Here is a 22196-nt window from a genome sequence, read left to right as displayed (position 1 = left end):
ATAACAGCAGATAAAGGCCAAATGGCCCATCTAGTCTGCCCATCCACAGTAACCATTATCTCTTTCTCTCTCCAAGAGATCCCACGTGATCTCCGAGAGATCCCACTTGCTGTAGACGTATTTACAGACTGGATGTCCAAGTGTGATAATGGAAACTAAGGACCAAATTCTATAAATGGTGTCCGATTGTAGGTGGCGGTAGGCATCCTATTGCTGTCTAACCAGCCAATCAGGACGCAAATTTTCTAAAAAAAACAATCCAAGGCAGGCCGCTTACACAGTAGGCAACTGTCGAGGGTGCATGGGTGCAGGGAGGTGCTTAAGGACACTTAAGCTCACCCAAGGCTGGGTATGCGCATAGTTTTGCCCAGAAGTGGCCTTAGGGAAGCTTAAGCGGCCCTAAGCATCTCCTTAGGACTGCGATAGTTGCCTGAAATGTAGACCAGCAAAATGCTGGCCTACATTTCAAATAGATGCAACTGCTATACTGATCGCGGCAAGGAAGTCTTCCTGCCGCAATCAGCTGAGTGGCCGAGGTTGGGAACCTCCAAACCCAACTGCAAATCGGCCGGCAAAAGGGATGCCAACTCCTTCCGCTGCAACCCCCAAACCCACCCCCCACACACCCACTGTCTGTGGCAGAAGATATGCCCATTCCCTCTTGCCGGAACCCTCTAAATAACCCCTGGTAGTAGGGATGCCCAATCCCTCCTGTCGCAAGCCCCCCAAAAATCCCTTGCAGGAGGGATGCTCTCTCCCTCCTGCCAGCACTCCTCCCCAACATCCCAGGCAGGAGGGATGTCCACTCCCTCCTGCCAGCACCCCCAAACACATGACCCCCCAAAACCCCACCCCCCAAAACCCTGACCCCTTAGCCCTCAATACCCACCCAAACCCCCTTGTACCTTTATCAGCAAGGTTGGCTGGAGGGATGCCTACTCCCTCTGGCTGGCAGGCCCACCTCTTCAGAATGGTGGGCCTTCCCCTTCCTGGTGCATCCTGGGATTCACTGAGGGGGGCCTAAGGCCCTGATTGGCCCAGGTGCCTAAGGCCCCTCCCATAGGGGGGACCTTAGGCACCTGGGTCAACCGCAGTCTTAGGCCACTTTTCCAGTGCATTCTGGGATGCACTGCATGTGGCCTAAGACTCCAATTGGCCGGATCCTTAAATCCACTCCCATGGGATTCTCTAAATGGCGCCTATGACATGGATGCCAGTTAGAGAATGGGGGGGGGGGGGGAGAGGGGTTAGGCATCTATCCATTAGTACAGATGCGATTCTGTATAGAACACCCGTGTGCGATTCTCAAAGCAGCTTAGGCGGCTGCTGAGACCGGGTGACTTATACAGAAACAGGCCCTAAGACTCTAAATTTGTGTCAATGTGAAGTGATTGTGACAGGAATGTGAGAGGCCTGCCTCTCAGCCTGATGTTTGAGGAGTGGTACAGTATAGTGGCCCTTAACCTTACAGGGCCAGAAGAACTAAGAAGCGCCACTGTCGCTTTACTACAGGAGGTATTAAATTGCTTTTCTCTGTAAAGGAAAGTTTTTGTATCAGAGAGAATCTTCTGGAGAGTTCTGATGACAGAGATAAAAAACCTCCATAGTGGGAAGTGCCAGAACAGTGTGAGGGTGGAGCAGTGAGTTAACTGGAGTTAACAGTGTTCAGATTGTTGTCCAGATAAAGTTAGAACAATACTAAATATCCACAAATAATTTAAATGCCATGACCAATGTTTAAAACAAACATTGACTCAGAAGTTTTAAATATTGACCCAGCCATTTATTTTAGTTTAAACTTACTATTTTTATAAAAGGTACCAAAAAAACAAAATACAAATGCAATATAACATAGTAACCCCCCTCTCCCAGCACCAGCACCAGCACCAGCACCAAAAGCCCTGGGTCTAATAGCTAAAATCCATAGTCCCTTTAAACAAAGATCAAAATTCAATCCTCTAGATATCAACCTATTTACATAACAAATCTAATGAAGCTCAGATCTTTCTAAACACTGAAAGAGCTCCATCTCTTAACTGCAGCAATTTATTTGTACTACTTAATGAGACACAAAGAGGGCCATTTTGACAGGATGTCTAAGTTTGACTTTGGACGTTTCCTGCAATATGTCCAAAGTTGGAGATGGACAAAAGGCCATTTTCGAAACTGGCAACACTGCAAGATATTTAAAAAAAATAAATAAATTTTTTTTTTTTGGGGAAAATCACCTGCATAGACATCTTGGTCACCAGGATGTCCAATCCTTAGAATGTCCAACTTTATTTGGCATTTTCAATCACAAAACCATTCACTTACAAAACATCCAAATCCAGACCATTTGGACATGGGAGGGGCCAGCATTGTAATGGACTAGTCATATAGACATACCAATGGAGCAGTGGGATACCTTAGAGGGCACTGCTGTGAACTTCACATAAAGAGTGCCAGAAGTACATCTCTCCATAACCCCGTTCTAATGTATGTTGAACCCTTGTAAACTCCCCCAAACCCTAATATATCCACATTCTACTGCTCTAATAGCCCTTATAGATGCAGGTGGCACTTATAAGGCAGTATAGTAGGGTTTTCATGGGCTCACACTTTCAGATTTCAGGTTTATTTAAAATTCAAAGCAGTTTTACATAATATATAAAAACAGGGCATAATAAGATAAATAGCAAACAAGGCTTCAAACGATCAGATGCACTGACAAACATTGACTTACCGATACAGGATGGAAATGGGCAGAAATATGATATATATAAAAAGAAAGAGAGGGGAAGGGGGAAAAAAACTAAAGAAAGGCGAACAAAATATAAATAGTCTAGAATAATGTAAATTAAGCTAAAATGATTGTAAAATGGCAAGGAACAGATTTACAATGCATGTAGTAGTTAGAGTGGCTTATGGGCCTAGATCCTCTTTTCTATGGCCCTCTAGCCCACTCACCTGTGAACTGCTCTATTGAGCTTTCCCATATCAGGTGCTGCTATTCTAGAGACAGGTATGTATTGTTTCATTCAGATTTTGGGATTGTGGGAGGGTGTCAATGACCACAGGGGAAGTATGTGTGTGTGTGTGGGGGGGGGGGGGGGGGGGGAGAGGATATAACCTAATCTCTCCAGTGGTCCTCTGGTCAGTTTGGGTACCTTTTTGGCACTTAGACGCTTTTAAAACAGGTCTAGCTTAGAACGTCTAAGCTTGTCCAGGATGACTTGGGAAATGTTCGATAATTACTGCAAGATGTCCAAGTCTAAGCTTGCCCAAATCCAACCCAGAACACCCCTCCAACATGCCCCCTTTAGTTTTGGATACACAGTGGTTAGGATGCTTTGTATGACATTCAGAAAGACAGTTTTGAAAATCAACACTTGGACATCCCGACAATTAGGATGTCCAAGTGCCGATTTATGCTGTTTTTTTGGACATCTTAGAGTTTTGAAAATGTCCTTAACAGTATTCTACCATGCATTCTTAGAGAACACTGTATTGTCTTTCTACTAGAGATGAATGAAATAGCATATCTATTCAGTCAAATACAAATCATGAAAAATATATTTGCCTGAATACAAATACAAATAATGGGCATGGAGCTGTGACATAACAAATAATAAAAAAAAACAATGTGAAATCAGAGATCAAGGGTTTATTTCAGTAGGATTTAGCACAGCAGAGCTCTGAATTATTCATATTTGAATTAAAATCACTATTTGGCTGAATATGAGTAATGAATTCGGAACACTATTCAAGGTCAACTCAAATATGAATATTTGGTACAACCTACTTTCTACTCAGAAAATATAGATCATATAGGTATGCCGATAAATAAATCAAATAGCTTAGCCAGAGGTCACAGCCAATACTCCCTCTAAGGATTGGCTGGGTGCATGCACATTTTTTTTTCATTTGTGTGACAAGTTCTAAAATTTATTTTCATGTGAACAACTAGTTCTAAAAAACAGATTTGAAAGTATTTTTGTGAGCGACCATGTAAAATCTGTGAGCAAAACTCCTAGAATGTATGATCAATTGTTCATGCACTCTGCTTAGAGGAAGCATAGGTCGTGGTAGCCATTTTGGATAAGCAGCCACTAGGGGTAGAAATGAGTAGGCTTCACTTTTGCCCTATCACTCCCGCTAGACCACCAGGGAATCCAGGTAGGTGGGGGATGGAGGCTATCCTGCATGTTGTAGGGGGCTTGGAGTATTATAATAAGGAAGAAGGAGGATTTGGGACCTGAGAAGGGTGATTCAGTTCAAAAGGGGGGGAGGTCTGCATTTTTGGTTCATAGTCAAAAGCGCGCGCAGACAACCGAGCGCAGACAACTGAGCGCAGGACTTAATCGCGCCAAAGAAAAACCGTATATTAAAGGGGTCTGACGGGGGTGTTGGTGGGAACCCCCCCACTTTACTTAATAGAGATCGCGCTGGCGTGGGTGGTTTGGGGGGTTGTAACCCCTCTCATTATACTGGAAATTTAACTTTTTCCATGTTTTTTAGGGAAAAAGTTAAGTTTTCAGTATAATGTGGGGGGTTACACCCCCCACACCCCCCAACATGGCAGCGTGAAGCAGCGTGATCCCTATTATGTAGAGTGGGGGGTTCTCCTCCACACCCCCGTCAGAACCCTTTAAAATACGAGTTTTCTTCAGCGCGATCAAGCCCTGCGCTCAGTTGTCTGTGCTGGGTTGTCGGCGCGCCTTTGTCCTCGCACGCTTTTGACCCGTCACCGTATTTTCACCCCTTCTAGGGTCTTATGGGAACCTGTAAGGACTCTTGAAGGACCCTTACTAGTCCTGTATGTTCTTGACCTCAGACCCTGTAAGGACTTCCAATAACCATCTTGTACCTGGATATTAAGCATGGTATCTGGGTCAGCACAGTGCTGAATGTCCTGATTTAAATGTAAATGCTGTAAAGTCAGCACAGACTGTGGTGTTTAAATATCAAGGTGGGGGGGTTGTTTATGGAACAGCCAAATCTCAGTGATTTATAGTTTGGCGATATATCAGACTTTGAATAAAGAGATAGTTCAGGGATCCTGGCAACTTAATGACTTATTGCTATTAATTGATCAGTCACTTAGGAATCAATACTGAAAGACATTGCCATTTGCATAAAGTTAAGTAGGTTTTCATCCGCTTATCTACAGCTGAACACAAAGTTCTAACGTAGACAGGTAACATATCCATTTAAACTTAGGACTGTTATTTATGCAGTTCTAAATGGTGATATATCCTTCTCTGCGTTGCTGCTCTTAAATTTCAATCTTTTATCCTCATTTAGAGCACATCACTACAGAAAACTGTGACCAGATGCTATAGCCAAACCACAGGCAAAATAGAAGGAACATCATTTCCGCCAGGAACTTGAACATTTTGCTAATTAACATGTTGTGGATAAAGGAGAGCTCTTTAACTCAGAGATTCGTTCTGTGGATGCTGCTTCTAGCTGTTGTGTCTTCCTCTAATGACATTCAGAAAGCAGTGAAATTAATGGAGCAGGCCCCTTTGATTGATGGGTATGTTTTTGGTTTTAGATATAATAATTTTCAAAACAAAATGTTTCTGTTATGTGAGCGTATTTTCTAGAGCGTAAACACAGCTCTATCAAGTACAGAGATAGAGAGACCGCTGTGGCCTCCACAATAATAATTTTATAAGGCATTTCTGCATGTAAGACAGTATTTTTTTTTCTTGGGGGTATGCACCTTCAGTGCACCTACTTTTTAGGGTTACAATATGACTCCAGAAAAAAGAGGGCGGAACGAGACATCCAGGTTTTACTTTGCTTTCAATGGAAGTAAAACCCAGATGTCTCAATCCGTCCTCTTAGTTTCTGGAGCCATATGGCAACCATACTATTTCTACCCAAGATAAGTATGGGCATTATTGGTAGCACAATTGAGTGAATCTGTATAAAATACCTTAAGAAAGTCCAAGTATTAGGCATTGTAGTAGCATGAGGAGGGTGAGGCCTGGCATCTTGAAAACACAGTCACAGTCATAGTGTACTCATCCACACGCTCTTCTGCCCTATCTGCAACATGAATCTCAGTGTTCTTTGTTGGAACTAGCTAGCTCCTGCTGTCCCATCTAATGGGCCTGCTAAAATAGCACTTTTCACACAGAGGTTTTAAAGGTGAAACAAAAATCAGTTTATTTATGTGCAAGGAAGGGGTGACCTGTTCTCTTCACAGGTCAGGAGAAAATAAGCACAGAAGCTGGGTTTTTTTAAATATTGCATTCTCTCCCATGGTCTGCTCTGGCAAGGCCACTACATGCACAAGTCTGGCTCTCAAAAGACAGCATATACAGCTTGCTCTGCACTAGAGTTCCAGAATTAAAATACTGTCTTCTAATATTCAGCAACATTTGGGTCAGAGTTTCGCCCCTTAGTTCCAAAGATACAGTTTTAGCAGGGTTCAAAGATAAACTTGGCCTGAGTAGAGCCTCTACAGCTTACACTTCTACAGTAGAGATTTTTCCTATATCCTCTAGGCCTTCCTGACTGATCTGTGCTTAGGGTTTTTATTCTGCCTGCCTTGACCACACCCTCCCTGTGGCAGCTCCTGCTGAGTCATCTCTTCCTTGCTTTGTGGCTCGCCTTTTAAGGTGGCTCTGTGACTATAAAGGAGTGTTAATAGAGGAAAATGGTAATTTCCTAAACACACCCTCACAGTCATAAAAACCCAAAATCCAAGGGTATAGCACAAATAAACATGCACCTACCAGCAAATTAATTTTGAAAATAGTTTTAAAATAGTTTTTTAAAGGTACTGTTCAATCAACAGCGCTGGTGCTGATCAATTAACAGCGCCAATTGAACCAATTAAAAAATTAACCCCCCCTTTTACAAAACCATGCACTGGCCAGCATGCTGAATGTTGTGCGCTATGAGAAGTTCCTATGAGCGTTATAGTAGCACCAGCATTTATCGTGTTGGATGACAATATAAATCTCTTGGCAGTTTTTTAAAAAAAAAGGCGGGGGGAGGGGGGTATAAATTAGGCACTTAGATTGGGCTAGGTGTGCCAATTTAAGCACCTAACTGTAGGCATTTTAAAAAATAGAATCAGGACCTTAATGTATGTTGTTAATGTGGTATGTTGACTGATTTTTGAAGCTCCACATTAACTGTTATGCATTAAAACTATTATTGAACACAAAAATTTAACTTAGAAGATAGGGACAATCTTTTCTCTTTAAATTCCAAATGACATTCCAAGTTGTTCTACAGAGGGGATCCATTGTTTCAGTATGTAAACCGTTGTGGGGTAAAAATGTAGAATTCCATGTTAGCTATTGGTCCTTTTCCTAACTTTTTCTCAAATGGCTGACAAGTATACAACTTATGTTTCAAAAGCATTAGAGTGAATGTGTATGACATGCTTTTAAACCATTGGTGAACATTTGCAAGGTAAAATACTGTAATATAGGAAAATTTATTTTTCATTTGAGTTTGGTTGAGGAACATCAACAGAAGTGACCAACAGTTGAACCATTTTTGTTACTGTTTGTAGCCACAATGACCTGCCACTACAGCTGAGGATATCATATCAAACCAGGCTGAGTAAAGTTAACTTAAGGAATTTGACTACGACCAAAACAAACATAGAGAAACTTAAGGAAGGTCATGTTGGTGCTCAGGTATGTAAACCAGAGGGAGAACAGCAGCACAAGGATCTGCAACACAATGGAAGTCTGGAAGGCCACAGTTGGAGCAATGAAGTAAGGTCATATTCATAGGGAAGCAACTTTATTCAATGACCCTGCTTCCCTGTGGATCTGGCTCCGCCTTGTTGCCCCCATCTGTGGCCTTCCACCCTTCTGTTATGGTGCTCAGGTATGTACATTTTATAATTGAATAGCTGAAAGGTAATCTTGGACAGAGGAATACTTCTGGAGAAGATATCTTGGTTGCAGTATTGTTAGAAGCAGTGAGGAAAAAAATTATAGTAATGTGCTTTTCATTTGGAGTGCCGCTTGACGGGAGCACTTTTCTGAAACCTAGACGTTCTAGATAACAGGTGTGTCGATCCGTTAGGACACAGACATTCCTTTTCTCTGAAATGTGAAGACGCATTTTATATTTTAGGCCTACCCTAGTCCTAACCAAAATTTTGCCCAGACCATGCCCCCTTTCTTTCTGCATATTCTTCAGTTTTAGATATGTACATCCTGACTTTGTATAATCGAGATGTGTTATTTTACCACTAACAAGTGCTAATTTAACATAGGCCCCATTTTATGCATTGAGACTCAGGGCTCCTTTTACTAAGGCATGCTAACTGATTTAGCGTGCACTAAAGATTAGCACACGCTAAATGCTAAGGCACCCATTATATTCTATGGGCGCCTTAGCATTTAGCGTGCGCTAAATTGGTTAGTGTGCCTTAGTAAAATGACCCCTTAGTTACTAATAATGGGGGTTTACCATAATATAACACTTCATAATAGTAGTCTACGTTGATAACTTTCCTCCTTAGATGTTCATGTAGTATAAACATCTAGGGGTTGATTATGCACATTTAAGTCACTGGTGTTCTAAAATAAGCACCCATATAAAATTTTGTTGTTTTGGATTCAGCAGACTGACAATGAGTCCCTAATTTTACAATTGCTTCTTTTTCGGGTGATCAATCTATTCTAGTTGCATTTGTGAAAAAACATGGTGAACTGATGGCGTCTACCGTATTTTCATGCGTATAATGCGCACCCGTGTAAAACGCGCACACGGGTATAGCGCGCGGGAAAAATAAATTTATGTAAATAAATTAATATATAGCGCCCACACGCGTATACCGCGCATGCTGCTCATTGAATTAAAACCTCCTTCTGCCCCCCTTGAAGTCCTGTCATCCCTTAAAGGTCTGCCTGTCCCCCCTTGAAGTCCTGTTCCCCCTTAAAGGTCTGCCTGTCCCCCCTTGAAGTCCTGTCCCCCCTTAAAGGTCTGCCTGTCCCCCCTTGAAATCCTGTCCCCACCCTGAAAGCCTGATGCCCCACCCCGAAGGATCGCTGGCCCCCCACCCTGAAGGATCGCTCGCACCCCCCCAACATCCGATTCATCTCCCAGCCCCCCCCCCGCACTGTTTGCGGTGGAGAAGCAGCCTGACGTCAGAGAAGGGGCGGGACTATGGCAGAGGAAGCAGCCCAGGGCTCAGAGAAGGGGGGCGGGACCGCCGGCAGAGGAAGCAGCAGGGCTCACTGGCATAGCGAACCCACGGTAGGCTGCTTCTCCACCGCAAATGGTGCGAGGGGGGGCTGGGGGATGAATCGGACGTCAGGGAGGGGTGCGAGCAGTCCTTCAGGGTGGGGGGCCAGCGGTCCTTTGGTTTGGGGCATCAGGCTTACAGGGCTGAATCGGACGTCGGGGGGGGGGGGAACCAGCAATGAAAAAAAAAATTTGTAAAACGCGCTCACGCATATAACGCGCATGGTTATGCTCGGTTTATAAAATCGTGTATAACGCACGCGTTATATGCGTGAAAATACGGTACTTTGCTAATTCTAGTGAATATGCCCAAAAAAGAATCCACTGATTTGAAAATCTTTTTCAACATAAAGCATCCTATTTATTAAGCTGTACTTACACCCTAATTACCATGATGTAATCACAAAAATGAATATAAAATGACTGCCAAAAACCTCTACATTAATTGTTGAGGCACTCTCATACATTTCCTATTCAGTTAACATAAGGGAAGATTCTTTAATGAGCATTAACTATAGTGTAGATAATACAGTTAAATTAACTATGTCTATTCAGCAGTAGTTAGTATGCATTAGTGGTTAGCATGCCACATTAGCTATTAACATGGCAGCCATTCCATGGCACACATTGACTGCCACCTTAAGAGAGAACACAGCTTGTTAAATATGAGACAGGATATTGTTGAAAACATAGAGAAGGCCATTTTCAAAGCCTTTTTGTAGGTAAAACAGTGAATTTATCACCAAACACAGGCTCTTATAAAAATGGGCAAAGGTATACTTGTAGTGAATTTCAGCATGCACTTTTACTGGCTGTAGACTGAGGAAGGCATTCCTGAGGGTGGGGTTTAGAGCTAAGAGGGTAATTTTATAACCAGATGCCTAGTTTATGGAGGCAAAAATACACCTAGTTCAAGCTTCTTTTATAAAGGAAGGCATACTTTTCTTGATGAAATAGTAGCATGTGGCCAAAAGTGTGCTTTTACTTAAGAAATGGTCATTTATACGAGCTCTATCTCTGGTGTAAATGTCCACACCTACTGTATAAAATGATAGCATTCTATAATCCACACATGTACTTACACTGCTCCATGCAAACAACATGCATACTTTTTACGCTGGCCAATATTTTATGATGCCATTTGTGTACATTAGTCATTTACGTGTGTAACGAGCTATCTTATAGAATTCTAAATGAATAGTTTTGCATTTTTAAAAGTATTTGAATATCTTATCTCTGGAAATCTATGCATAAAATATATTGTTGATATATAAGATAGTAAATATAAATGAGTTTGGCTAATTTTCCTAAGGTAATTTTCAAGAATAATCTGGCAAAGTCAATGGAATGCAAGATATGCCATAATTTTTATTTGTGATAGCAGTTATATAAAAATACAGTGTTCTTTATTAGAAACAATAATATTTTTCTTTCCAGTTTTGGTCAGCATACATCATGTGTAGTGCTCAAAACAAAGATGCTGTCCGTCTGACGCTGGAGCAAATTGATCTTATCAAACGCATGTGTGAAGCATATGAAGAATTCCAGCTTGTTACATCATCTGAAGGTGGTACATTATCCTTTCACATTGAGAACATAAAAATGATACTAATGTAAATACTGATGAAGGTTGACTGTAAATTTTACAGCATTCAGCTACAAAAATTGTTTTTTGTTTTCTGCATCTCCAGTTTCTCTTCAAACATCCCCTCCTAGTACATGGAATCTCTGGCTAGCTCTGAGAATCTTTATCATCTGAGTCCGAATAGGCTGCCGCTTCAGAGATGCACCCTCTGCCTACTCCTTGGCTAGAAGGGTCTACTATAGTAGTAAGATTGATCATCCTTCTTTGATCCAGACTATCTTGTAGGCTTACTGGGAGTTAGGCTTATGTTAGCATTCCTTTTCCTGAAGGTTGCCCTTGAATCCCAGTTTCTCCAATCTCTTTTCTTCAAGGGAGTATTGAATAAGGTCTCCCCTTTTCTTTAGGGTGAGCGAATTTCAGTTCAATCCAAGACCCCTTAGAGCAGGGGTGCCCACACTTTTTGGGCTTGCGAGCTACTTTTAAAATGACCAAGTCAAAATGATCTACCAACAATAAAATAAAAAAAAACAACAACCCACAAAGCACACTGTACGCTGAGAAAATGTTAGTTATCATTCCTATTCCGGGGTTTTTTCAAAGAGGTCAAGGCAGATGACTCTATGCACTTCCCTTTTTACTAAACCACAATAGCAGTTTTTAGCGCAGGGAGCTGTGCTGAATGCCCAGCGCTGCTCTCAGCGCACATAGGCTCCCTGCACTAAAAACCGCTATTGTGGTTTAATGAAAGGGGGTCCATAGTGCAAAATATAGACAGCAGATATAAATTCAGACACATTTTGATCACTAAATTTAAAATAAAATCATTTTTCCTACCTTTGTTGTCTGGTGATTTCATGAGTCTTCTGACTGTGCATCCAATTCTTTCAGCCTGTATGCGTCCTCTACTCCAGACCTCATTCTCTCCCTCAACTTTTTCTTCCTCTCTCTCTGCCCTTTCTTTCTCCCTGCCTCCCTTTCTTTTTTCTCTCTTCATGCACCCTTTCTTTTTTTCTGTTTCACTTCTTTCCTTCTGGCTCCCTGCCCGCCCCCTTTCTTTCTTTCTCCCTGCCCTCCACCAAGCCACTGCTACCACCATCGTGGAACAGGCCCCCAAACCGCCGCTGCCACCGCTGCCATCGGGTAACAGGCCCCAAAGTCGCTGCCACTGCCCCAAGCTCTCCCTGCTTCCCTATGTCGGCCCGACCAGCATTCCTCTCCCCGACGTCAATTCTGCCATCGGAAAGGAAGTTCCGGCCCAGCCAGGCAGCGATTGGCTGGCCCGAACTTCTTCTCTGACGGCAGAATTGACTTCGGGGAGAGGAAGGCTGATCGGCCCGGTAGATTGCCAAGGCAAAGTGAGTCTATCGACTCACTTTGCCTTGGCGATCTACCGGTCGATCGAGATCGACCTAATGGGCACCCCTGCCTTAGAGTCTTGAAAGAAGGGATTCTTCCCCTCCCCTTTCTGTGTCTTTTCCCAGTCCTGAAGGTCTCTTACATAGCTTCAGAGTCCTTTTATCTCTGTGGCAAGCACATTAGCAATTTAGTTCCTTCAGATGCAAATTAGTCTCCTTCTGGGATTTCTTTTATCAATAGTAACCCTGACCAAGGATCGTCATCTAAAAGGATAGGGGATATTTGTGTCCTGCCACCACCCTCCAATCTTTCCACACTGACTAGAACCTCCCCTCGCAGGACTGCAATTCCCCCCAGTCATATCCCTTTTCCTAGGGTCTGATCTGCAAGTGGATGAGGAGACTCCTGACTCTTATACTCCTGGGATGGGATATATACCCCGTCACACAATAATAAAAAAGAACCCCCCCAGGAATATTTGCATAAACAACTCTAATAAATCAAAATCAAGGTGGGGCAACATAGGAAAGCGGATGGCTAGGATAAACTATCCTATAATTGAGCAATATACAAAGGGAATTTTCTTTCAGAGGCCTAAGGGTCACATGAACTTTTTATATAAGATTTATCCATTCATTAGAAGCCATACTCAGAATAGGAGAGGATGCTATTACTGGAATTAGATGTTCCATAGAGGATGCTATTACTGGAATTAGATGTTCCCTAGAACTGAATCAAAGAATATAACATTTTTACCCCCTAACTTTACACACATTTACAAGGAAAGTGAAGGAAATATAGCCCTCTCTGAACTAAGACTGGAGGTATAAGATCCAAAAAGGCTTTCCTCCTCAATAGTGTAGCCCTGGAGAGGTCAGGAAATACATGAATTTTTTGTCTCAGAAATGTCAGATCCTTAAAGTAAAAATTCTATATATATATTAACAACCTAAGTAGGCACTTTGGACTGGAACATTGTCAGGATCATGTCTAGACTTGTCTAACCCTGCCTATCAGGGGCATGTTTCAGTGTATCAGACGTAATTTTGCAGAGGTATTTCATTAACCATGTCTATCATCAATCCCTCCAATTGTGAAGTGCGTTTGGTGATTCATTTTTTTGTGCAAATAACATTCACCCAGCAGAAATTCATCGACAGCTAATTGAAGCGTATAGTAAAAGTTTAATGAATGAGGCAAATGTATGGAAATGGTATCAGTTGTTTAATGAAGGGAGAACAAATGTGCACAATGAAGCAAGATCCAAATGCCTGTCTGTCATCAATGAAGAATTGGAAACCTCAATTGATGCATACATTCAACAGAACAGGAGATCCACAATTGATGTGCTTTATGCGGCTTTTTCTTATGTTTTCATTCTGTTGTTTATGAAATTGTCACTGATTGTCTTCACTACAAGAAGATTTGTACAAGGTGGGTACCAAGAATGCTGACATCAGAACACAAACGGGCATCCTCATGTTGCTCGAAACACAGCAGAAGTGTTGCAGAAATTTCGGTGAGAATTACTGGCCCATCCTCCATACAGCCTTGACTTTGTGCCATTGAACTTTCATCTTTTCACAAAATTAAAAAAATTCTTGGGCGGAAAACGCATGCAGACCGATGATGACATCCACAAAACTGTCAACAGCTGGTTCAAGGAACAGGAGGGAAACTTTTTCAATGAGGGGATTGACAAGGTCGTCTCCCAGTCTCAAAAATGTTTGGATGTCAATGGGGATTATATTGAAAAGATGTATTTTGTTTGTTGGTCGGTATATGAAGCTGTAAATAAATTTGGAAACAATAAATTTTCATGAGTTAACAACAAAATGATTTTTATTTTAAAAATGGCCCTCGTATAAACATAGGATCCAGATGCTCGTACAATCCTGTTCCAAGGCAAATGTGGCAATTAAGGTACATAGATTTGGTGACAACCTCTCCAGAACTCTCCAAGAATTCAAGAAGATAAAAATGCTGCTAAGTTTCAGTCTTATTCCTACCCTTCATTGTTAAGGCCTGATCAAAGTTTCCAATATAATATATTCTAACAATAGGTGGCATAAAGTCTATGGGCTCCTTTTACTAAGCTGCGGTAGTGTTTTTAGTGCGTGCTGCAGATTAGCTCGCGCTGCCTCCCGCGCTACGCAGAAAAACTAACGCCAGCTCAATGGAGGCGTTAGCTTCTAGTGCATGCGCTAAAACCTCTAGCGCAGCTTAGTAAAAGGAACCCTATAAGTATTTTCAAGACTTCATTTAAATGTTATTTTTTTTAAAACATCTCCAAAGGAGAAACCAAGAGGGACTTTGGAAAATTCAATAGACTTACATTTAAGTCTCTCATAATTTTCCAGAGCTTCTAACTTCTTTTGAGTTATTAACATTTCCCTCTTTTATCCAGCTGTGCTACCGAGCCGCCCATAGGAATAGAATGGGCGGCTTGTCAGCACAACTTAATAAAAGAGGGGGATTGTCTTTCAACAAGGCAGTTTAGATAGTTTTAAAATCATCAATTCACTATTACAACTCTGCCTCTGTTTTTTCACCATCTCATCTTGGAGTTGAACCTGCATTGGAGAGAGTCAGAACCATTCAAAATTTTGTCCAATGTATTCATCATAGTTTTCTCCAATAAACTGATTGCAGCAAGTACCTCTCTCATATCAGTGACCATGGTGGAAATTATACCTCCCATAAGACTAAGACTGCTCCGTTCATCATTGCAGTGTACTCATCCACATGCTCTTCTGCCCTATCTGCAACATGAATCTCAATGTTCTTTGTTGGGACTAGCTAGCTCCTGCTGTCCCATCTAATGGGCCTGCTAAATAGCACTTTTGGCATAAATGGCTGGCATTCCCTCACAGCTTAGAAACACATGTAAAGCCGGTTCTGGGAGAAGTCTCAACCGAGCCAGGGATCAGCATGGTCTTGAACATTGTAGGATAATAGTCTCCTTTGCTCAGCTCCCAGTCACGGCCCAGAGAAGCAATCGAAGCAACAAAGCCCTCGAATGCCCGTTGGATCAGGTTTGGCACCAGTGGGCCAGCAGATGGGTACATCTGCAGCTTGCCCTTGCATTTCACCATAGTTGACCCTGCAAACCTGTCCAAAAACCCAGATAAACAGGAGCAATGTCTGCGAGCCTCTGACCAGGCAGCCATCTTGGCCCCCTAAAAATCTACTTTATAAAGTTGCATAGTTTTGTTGCCCTTATAAAATAGGCACTTTTTTGAACTTTAAACATGGAGGTCCTGATATAAAATTATCCTAGAAATGGAAAAAAATCCTTTAATGCCCTGTGCTGGTCCTTGTGAATCTGGGCAAGTCACTTAATATTCCACTGCCCCAGGTACATTAGATAGATTGTGAGCCCACCGGGATAGATGGGGAAAAGGCTTGAAGTACCTGTATGTAAACCACGTGTGGTTGTAAAACTACAAAAAGGTGGTATATAGGTCCTAATCCCTTTCCCTTTAATACATCTGGCCTGTAGCAAATTGTTGATACACATTCTGATTAATGAGAGAAATGCTTTACCAGCTACAGGGGTACTTCCATTTGCAAATGTACATTTGATTTTAACACAGTGAGGCAGGCAAGGTTATCAGCACATAAATGGGACCTTATAAATAGCTGTCCTATTTTTATGTGCCAGCTTATGGCTAGTTAGCTCTGAATATTGGCTTAACTGGTTATTGGTTGGCGTCCAAAAATGAAACCAGAATTTCAATGCCTGTAACCAGAAATGGCCCAGCATTGAATATCCAGGTTTAGTGCCAACAGTGGGCAGTGCAGTTAAAGCCTGCCGTTAGCTGAAAATTGTGTGTGTGTGGGGGGGGGGGGGGGAGGAAGAAGGGAACAATGTTTTTACATTGGCTTTCTGTCTGCATTAGTCTATTGATAGCAACTTTGTGTTTTGTTTCCAATCCTAGGTATTGCTCAGACCAATAAAATTGCTTGTTTAATTGGAATTGAAGGAGGCCATTCCATTGACAGCAGTCTGGGAGCTCTGAGGATGTTCTATGATCTTGGGGTTCGATATATGACTTTAACACACACATGCAATACTCCATGGTAAACCACAGAAACATGCTTTGCTTTTCTTTGCTATCAATAATAAGGAAGTATAGGTACAAACTGCAGGTACTTTTGATGAAAGGAACACGATTAAGAATTTGTGCATTTCAGGCTTAGAGTTATTATTCAGCTGCCTATTGTCCAGGAGGTGGTTCCAGATAATGTATGTTGAGCATAGAGATTTAAAGAAAAATAACAGTAAAAGGATTGCAGTATATTGCAAAAAATAATGCATATTGCATTCATTGTACAGTAAAACCTTGGTTTGCGAGCATAATTCATTTTAGAAGCATGCTTGTAATCTCAAACACTCATATATCAAAGCAAATTTCCCCATAGGAAATAATGGAAATAAACGATTCATTCAACAACCCAAAAACTTGAATACAAAATACTATACGTACTGTATTGCAAGACCTCACTCATTTAGAACAGTCACTACACTTCCACATATTGCAAGACTTTGCTCGTTTAGAACAGTCACTATGCTCTTGCAAAAAAAAAATACCACCATGTTACCCCTCTTTTACATAAAGCTCATTGGTTACCAATAGAATATAGGATGACCTATAAAACTCTTCTACTAACTTTTAAAAGCCAGAATTTATTAATAACTTACTTATCCCATATAATCAAACTAGGACTTTAAGATCTACAGCTCACAACCTTCTTACCATCCCCTCTTTGAAACATATAAGCACAATGAGGACTACAGTTTTCTCGGTTAGCACCCCCTCTCTTTGGAACAGTATCCCAAATTACTTACGTGAAAAATCAACTCTTGCCAATTTTAAGGTGAAGTTAAAGACATTTCTCTTTCTCGATGCTTTTGCAACTTAAACTGTCCTTTTAAGGGCGACCTAGATTCAAGAAAGGTTTTTACCTTCAGTTCCCCCTTCCTTTGTTATTCTTCCCCTTGTGTGTTCTCTTTCTCTCTATCAATTGTAGCTCTAACTCTTCTTCCCTTTTGTTCCCGTATGTCAACGTCTTTAAAAACTGTCATTTCCCCTGGTCTGTTTCTGTTTAAAATGTATTTTATTTGGCACATTGTTTTGGCATTTTTGTACACCGCCTAGAAGGCTTGATTGGGTGGTATAAGAAATTTTAAATAAACTTGAAACTTGAAACTCAGGGCTCCTTTTACAAAAGTGCGCTAGCGTTTTTAACGCACGCACCGGATTAGCGTGCTAGCCGAAAATCTACCGCCTGCTCAAAAGGAGGCGGTAGTGGCTAGTGCGTGCGGCAATTTAGCATGCGCTATTCCGCGTGTTAAGGCCCTAGCGCGGCTTTGTAAAAGGAGCCCTCGGTTGTGATGTGTGTATACTGTATGTACTTGTATTGCAAGCCATTGCTTGTATATCAAGTTAAAATTTAATAAAATGTTTTGCACGTCTTGCAAAACACTTGCAATCCAAAGCTTTACTGTACTAGCATATAGCTATTTGAAAAAAATATTTTGAAACATGGGGCTCCTTTTATCAAGGTGCGGTAGGCGGTTAACGCGCGGAATACCGCGCGTTCAACCGCCTGCCGCGCTAGTCGCTAACGCCTCCATTGACGGAGCATTAGTTTTTAGGGCTTGCCGCGGGGGTTAGCGCGTGATGAAATGTCCGACGCGCTAACCCCCGTAGCGCGCCTTGATAAAAGGAGCCCATGGTATAGTACATAATTATAGTGGGTTTCAGAAAATACCTACTTCACTGTAATTGAACTAATGTGGACTATGATCTTTTCTTCCTGCATCTAGAAAACAGCATAAACCACTTACTAGTGTTGCCAAGTACAAGTGCTGCCAGCAAACCAGCATTAAAATGAGACACTGGACATTCATTTGGAAAGTGAGAAAAGAAGGCTCGTGTTTTTGTGCAGCATAATCCACAAATGATGCTTCTTGTGCAAAGGGGTCCTTTTTCTAAGCTGTGCTATGAAATGGGCTTAAACTGCCCTTACACATGTCATAAGGAAATAAGAACATAAGAATAGCCTTACTGGGTCAGATCAATAGTCCATCTAGACCAGCAGTCCGTCCTCACGGTGACCAATCCAGGTCTTTAGTACCTGGCAAAACCCCAAAAAGTAGCAACATTCCATGCTACCAATCCAGGATAAACAGTGGCTTCAGTTATGTCTGTCTCAGTAACTCAAAATATATTTATCACTTCAAGTATCTTAAAAAAAACACTTTTTCTTTTTTTCTTTTAAATATCTAAATACATAATATAAATATTAGTGAATGTGAAAAGCTCAGACCCAACAACCAAACTCAAGGGAATGAACACGGAGCCAGTTGTTAATGAGACCATCACAGCTAATCACTGTCTCATTCTACCACACACAGACTTCTCTTTCAAAAGCTAATAACAGACCATGGACTTTTCCTCCAGGAAATTGTCCAAACCTGTCTTAAAACCAGCTACATTAACTGTTCTTACCACAACCTCTGGCAGTGCATCCCAGATCTTAACTATTCTCTGAGTGAAAAAATATTTCCTCTTATTGGTTTTAAAAGTATTTCCCTGTAACTTCATCGAGGGTCCCCTAGTCTTTGTAAATCTTGACACAGTAAAATATCGATCCACTTGTACCTGTTCTACACCACTCAGGATTTTGTATACTTTAATCATTTCTCCCCGCAGCTGTCTCTTTTCCATGCTGCAAAGCCCTAACCTCTCCTTATGCACTCTAGCATCCTTCTAGCTTTCAGTCTATTTGACCACCTTAAGATTATCACATACAACCACACCCAAGTCCCGCTCTTCTGTCGTGCATATAAGTTTCTCACCCACTAAACTGTACCGTTCCTTTGGGGTTTTGCAGCATTAAATTTTAGTTGTCATTACAATATCAGCTCTGGAATGTCACTACTATTTGGGTTTCTGTCAGATACTTGAGATCTGGGTTGGTCACTGTTGGAAACAGGATGCTGGGCCTGATGGACCATCGGTCTGTCCTAGTATGGCAATTCTTATGTTATTATGTTCTTCTTTATAAAAATTTCATATTGCATGATTGCAATTGTAGTATATGTTTACTAGTACTATGCATTCTTCATTTTGGGATATTTGGATCAAAAAGAAAAATCAAATCCAAAACTAAACTAGTTTGTTTTCTACCAGTTACCTCTTTGTCTTCATCTGCATGTCAATATTTTCTAATTTAGGCTTAGTGAAGATCAAATGACCACTAACATACGGGTCCTTTTATTAAGGTGCGGTAGACGATTTAGTGTGCGCTAACTGATTTAGTGAGCTAAATGTTAACGTGTCCATAGACTATAACGGGCACGTTAGCGTTTAGTGCGTGCTAAATCAGTTAGTGCACGCTAAATCAATTAGCGCGCCTTTGTAAAAGATGGGGCTAGTTGCAGTACCGTATATACTTGAATATAAGTCGATCAGAATATAAGTTGAAACCCTCTTTTTCCCCCCAAAAAGGAGGAAAAATAATTGACTTGCATACAGCAGCGAGTGGTGGACACCTGGAATGCTCTCCCAGAGGAAGTAATTGCAGAATCCGCCGTTCTAGGATTTAAGGGTAAACTAGATGCACATCTCCTTAAGAGTGGCATAGAGTGATACGGGTAAGGGTAAATTAGATACACATCTCCCTTGAGAAGCATACAGTGATATAAGGACTAAAACTATGCCAGGGTACACCTGGCGGGGCCTCCGCGTGTGCGGATCACTGGACTTGATGGACCCAGGGTCTGATCCGGAGATAGCAATTCTTATGTTCTTATGTTCTAATATAAGTCAGGCAGATTAATATTCAAGTGTCCTGCCCTGTCAGGCTCTGCTGGTGGAGGTGCAGCGGGCAGGAGCAAGCTTTCCAACCTCCTGCCCCGTTGCTAACTGGCTGCGCAATCCAATTTCTTCATCTGAACGGCATGAGCAGCAGCGCGATTTGGCACTGCTGCTCGGCACCCAGCACCTTTCCTTCCTTCCCCTATCAGGCTCTGCACTCTCTCTCCCAGTAAGGAAGCTGCTCAGTGCCGAGCAGCAGTGCCAAATCGCGCTGCTGCTCATGCCGTTCAGATGAAGAAATTGGATTGCGCAGCCAGTTAGCAACGGGGCAGGAGGTTGGAAAGCTTGCTCCTGCCCACTGCACCTCCACCAGCGATTGGCAGAGGACCTGCTGCACCTCCACCAGGGATCGGCAGAGGTATGATAGGGCAGGGAGGAGTAGGGGGGCAGAGGCTGCTGGCGGTGGCCTTAAAAAATTTTGGGAGGGGGCATTGACCCAAATATAAACCGGGACCTCCATTTTTGGGCCAATTTTGTGGCCCAAAAATCCCGGTTTATATTCAAATATATACGGTATTACTGCATGAAGTTTGGAGATTGGATTAGGCTTTATAGACTTGCAGTTGGCTTACTAAAACCAAAGGTTTATCCCCTTTCATGGGTAGACCTGATTATGTCCTGTTTTGTTTGATGTAGAAATTATATAATGCAAACATTATTATTAAGAGCTCTGCTCTGATCACTTAGAGTGGGAAAGCAAAATAATAAAAACCCAGGGAAAAATATAAATAAAATATATTGGGGGCTTTGAGACCGGAAATATAGGACCTCTTCTACAAAGCCATGGTAGCAATTCTCTTGCAGCAAATGCACTAAAGCCCATTTAATTGCTCTGGACTTTGGTGCATTTGCTGTGGGAGAATTTCTACCAAGGCTCACCGCTCCTTTCCAAGCTTCATTGGCTCCCGATAATTTCCAGAGTTCACTTCAAATGCATCTGCCTAACTTTCAAGATCCTCCACGGCATCCTTCCTCCTTTAATTCCACTTTCTTGGAATTCCTCAAATCTTAATACCACCAGATCTACCCAAAAATTGAAATTATCCTTCCCCTCATTAAAAGGCATTTCCCACCCAGGAAAACTGGGGACTTCCCTCTCCTTCAGATTCATTGAGCTCTGGAACAACCTTACCTCCCCTCTTCTAAACCTGAGTGCTCTTCAACCCTTCCGTAAACATCTGAAAACCTGGCTCTTCTCCAAAACCTAACACTCCTCCCTCTTCTGACATCCTAGCCCTCTAACATTCTTCTCTCCTCTGATCTTCATCTAGCCCTTCCTTGGAGTTCCTTTCTCATTACAATTCCTGTAAACCGTGCCGAGCTCCACAACTATGGAGATGGTGCGGTATACAAACCCAAGGTTTAGTTTAGTTTAAATGGGGCCCATTATTTTTGCTAAATTCATGCTACAAAATGTGAATGCATTTCTTGTGTTGAAGGGACTGAGCTGAGGGAAAAAGTAATACTGGGGGGATCAGTATTCAGTGCTACTATTGGCCTGGTGTAGGCAAACAAATGATGGTTTAAGCTAGTATTCTAGAACAGAATTCAGGTGCCCAGATGCTGTTCTAGAATAGGTGCTCATCACACAGCCGAGAAGGGCGCATCCACTTACAGAACTGATTGAAATGTAACTCATAAGTATGTCTTAACCCCCTTTGAATGAATGTCTGTTAATGGAATAAATGAGTCTAAATAATTTAGTAGTGCAATGATGATACATTAGCAGGGATGCAGACTTATGAACTAGAGAATGACACAGGGCCAAATTTGTCCCCGTCCCCGCAGGAACTCAATTTCCCTGTCCCGTCCCCGCAAGTTAGGTCGCTGTCCCTGTCTCTGCCCCATTCCTGTAAGCTCTGACTTAACCGCACAAGCCTCGAATACTTATGATTTTAAAGTGCTTGAGGCTTGTGCAGATGAGGTCAGAGCTTGCAGGGATGGGGCAGGGAAAAGAGCTCGACGGGATGGGAAAATTTGTCCCTGTATCATTCTCTATTATGAACCATTCGATTTACATTGGAATAGAGACGGGGACAAATTTTTTTCCCGTCCCCACGGGAACTCATTTTCCCGTCCTGGCAAATTCTTTTCCTGTCCCTGCCCCATCCCTGCAAGCTCTGCCCTCATCTGCACAAGCCTCAAACACTTTA

At 42.1% G+C, this 22196-nt stretch overlaps 1 protein-coding gene across 3 annotated transcripts in view; it reads left to right on the top strand.

Annotated features, from left to right (window-relative positions):
- The window catches only part of LOC117359494 (dipeptidase 2-like), a 43369-nt gene that overhangs the window by 6951 nt on the left and 14222 nt on the right, over positions 1–22196 (top strand). For all 3 annotated transcript variants that reach the window (XM_033942381.1, XM_033942383.1, XM_033942382.1), the window contains 4 exons: positions 5287–5521; positions 7523–7649; positions 10651–10780; positions 16096–16237. In XM_033942381.1, coding sequence (XP_033798272.1) covers positions 5391–5521; positions 7523–7649; positions 10651–10780; positions 16096–16237 — 530 coding nt within the window. In that variant the 5' untranslated portion in view covers positions 5287–5390. The remainder of the gene's footprint in view (positions 1–5286; positions 5522–7522; positions 7650–10650; positions 10781–16095; positions 16238–22196) is intronic.

This window comes from Geotrypetes seraphini, chromosome 4 (assembly GCF_902459505.1).
Source record: "Geotrypetes seraphini chromosome 4, aGeoSer1.1, whole genome shotgun sequence".
In the NCBI taxonomy this organism is placed as follows: Eukaryota; Metazoa; Chordata; class Amphibia; order Gymnophiona; family Dermophiidae; genus Geotrypetes; species Geotrypetes seraphini.
The sequence above is the reverse complement of the archived record's forward strand: the minus strand, read 5'-3'. Positions and strand labels throughout refer to the sequence as shown.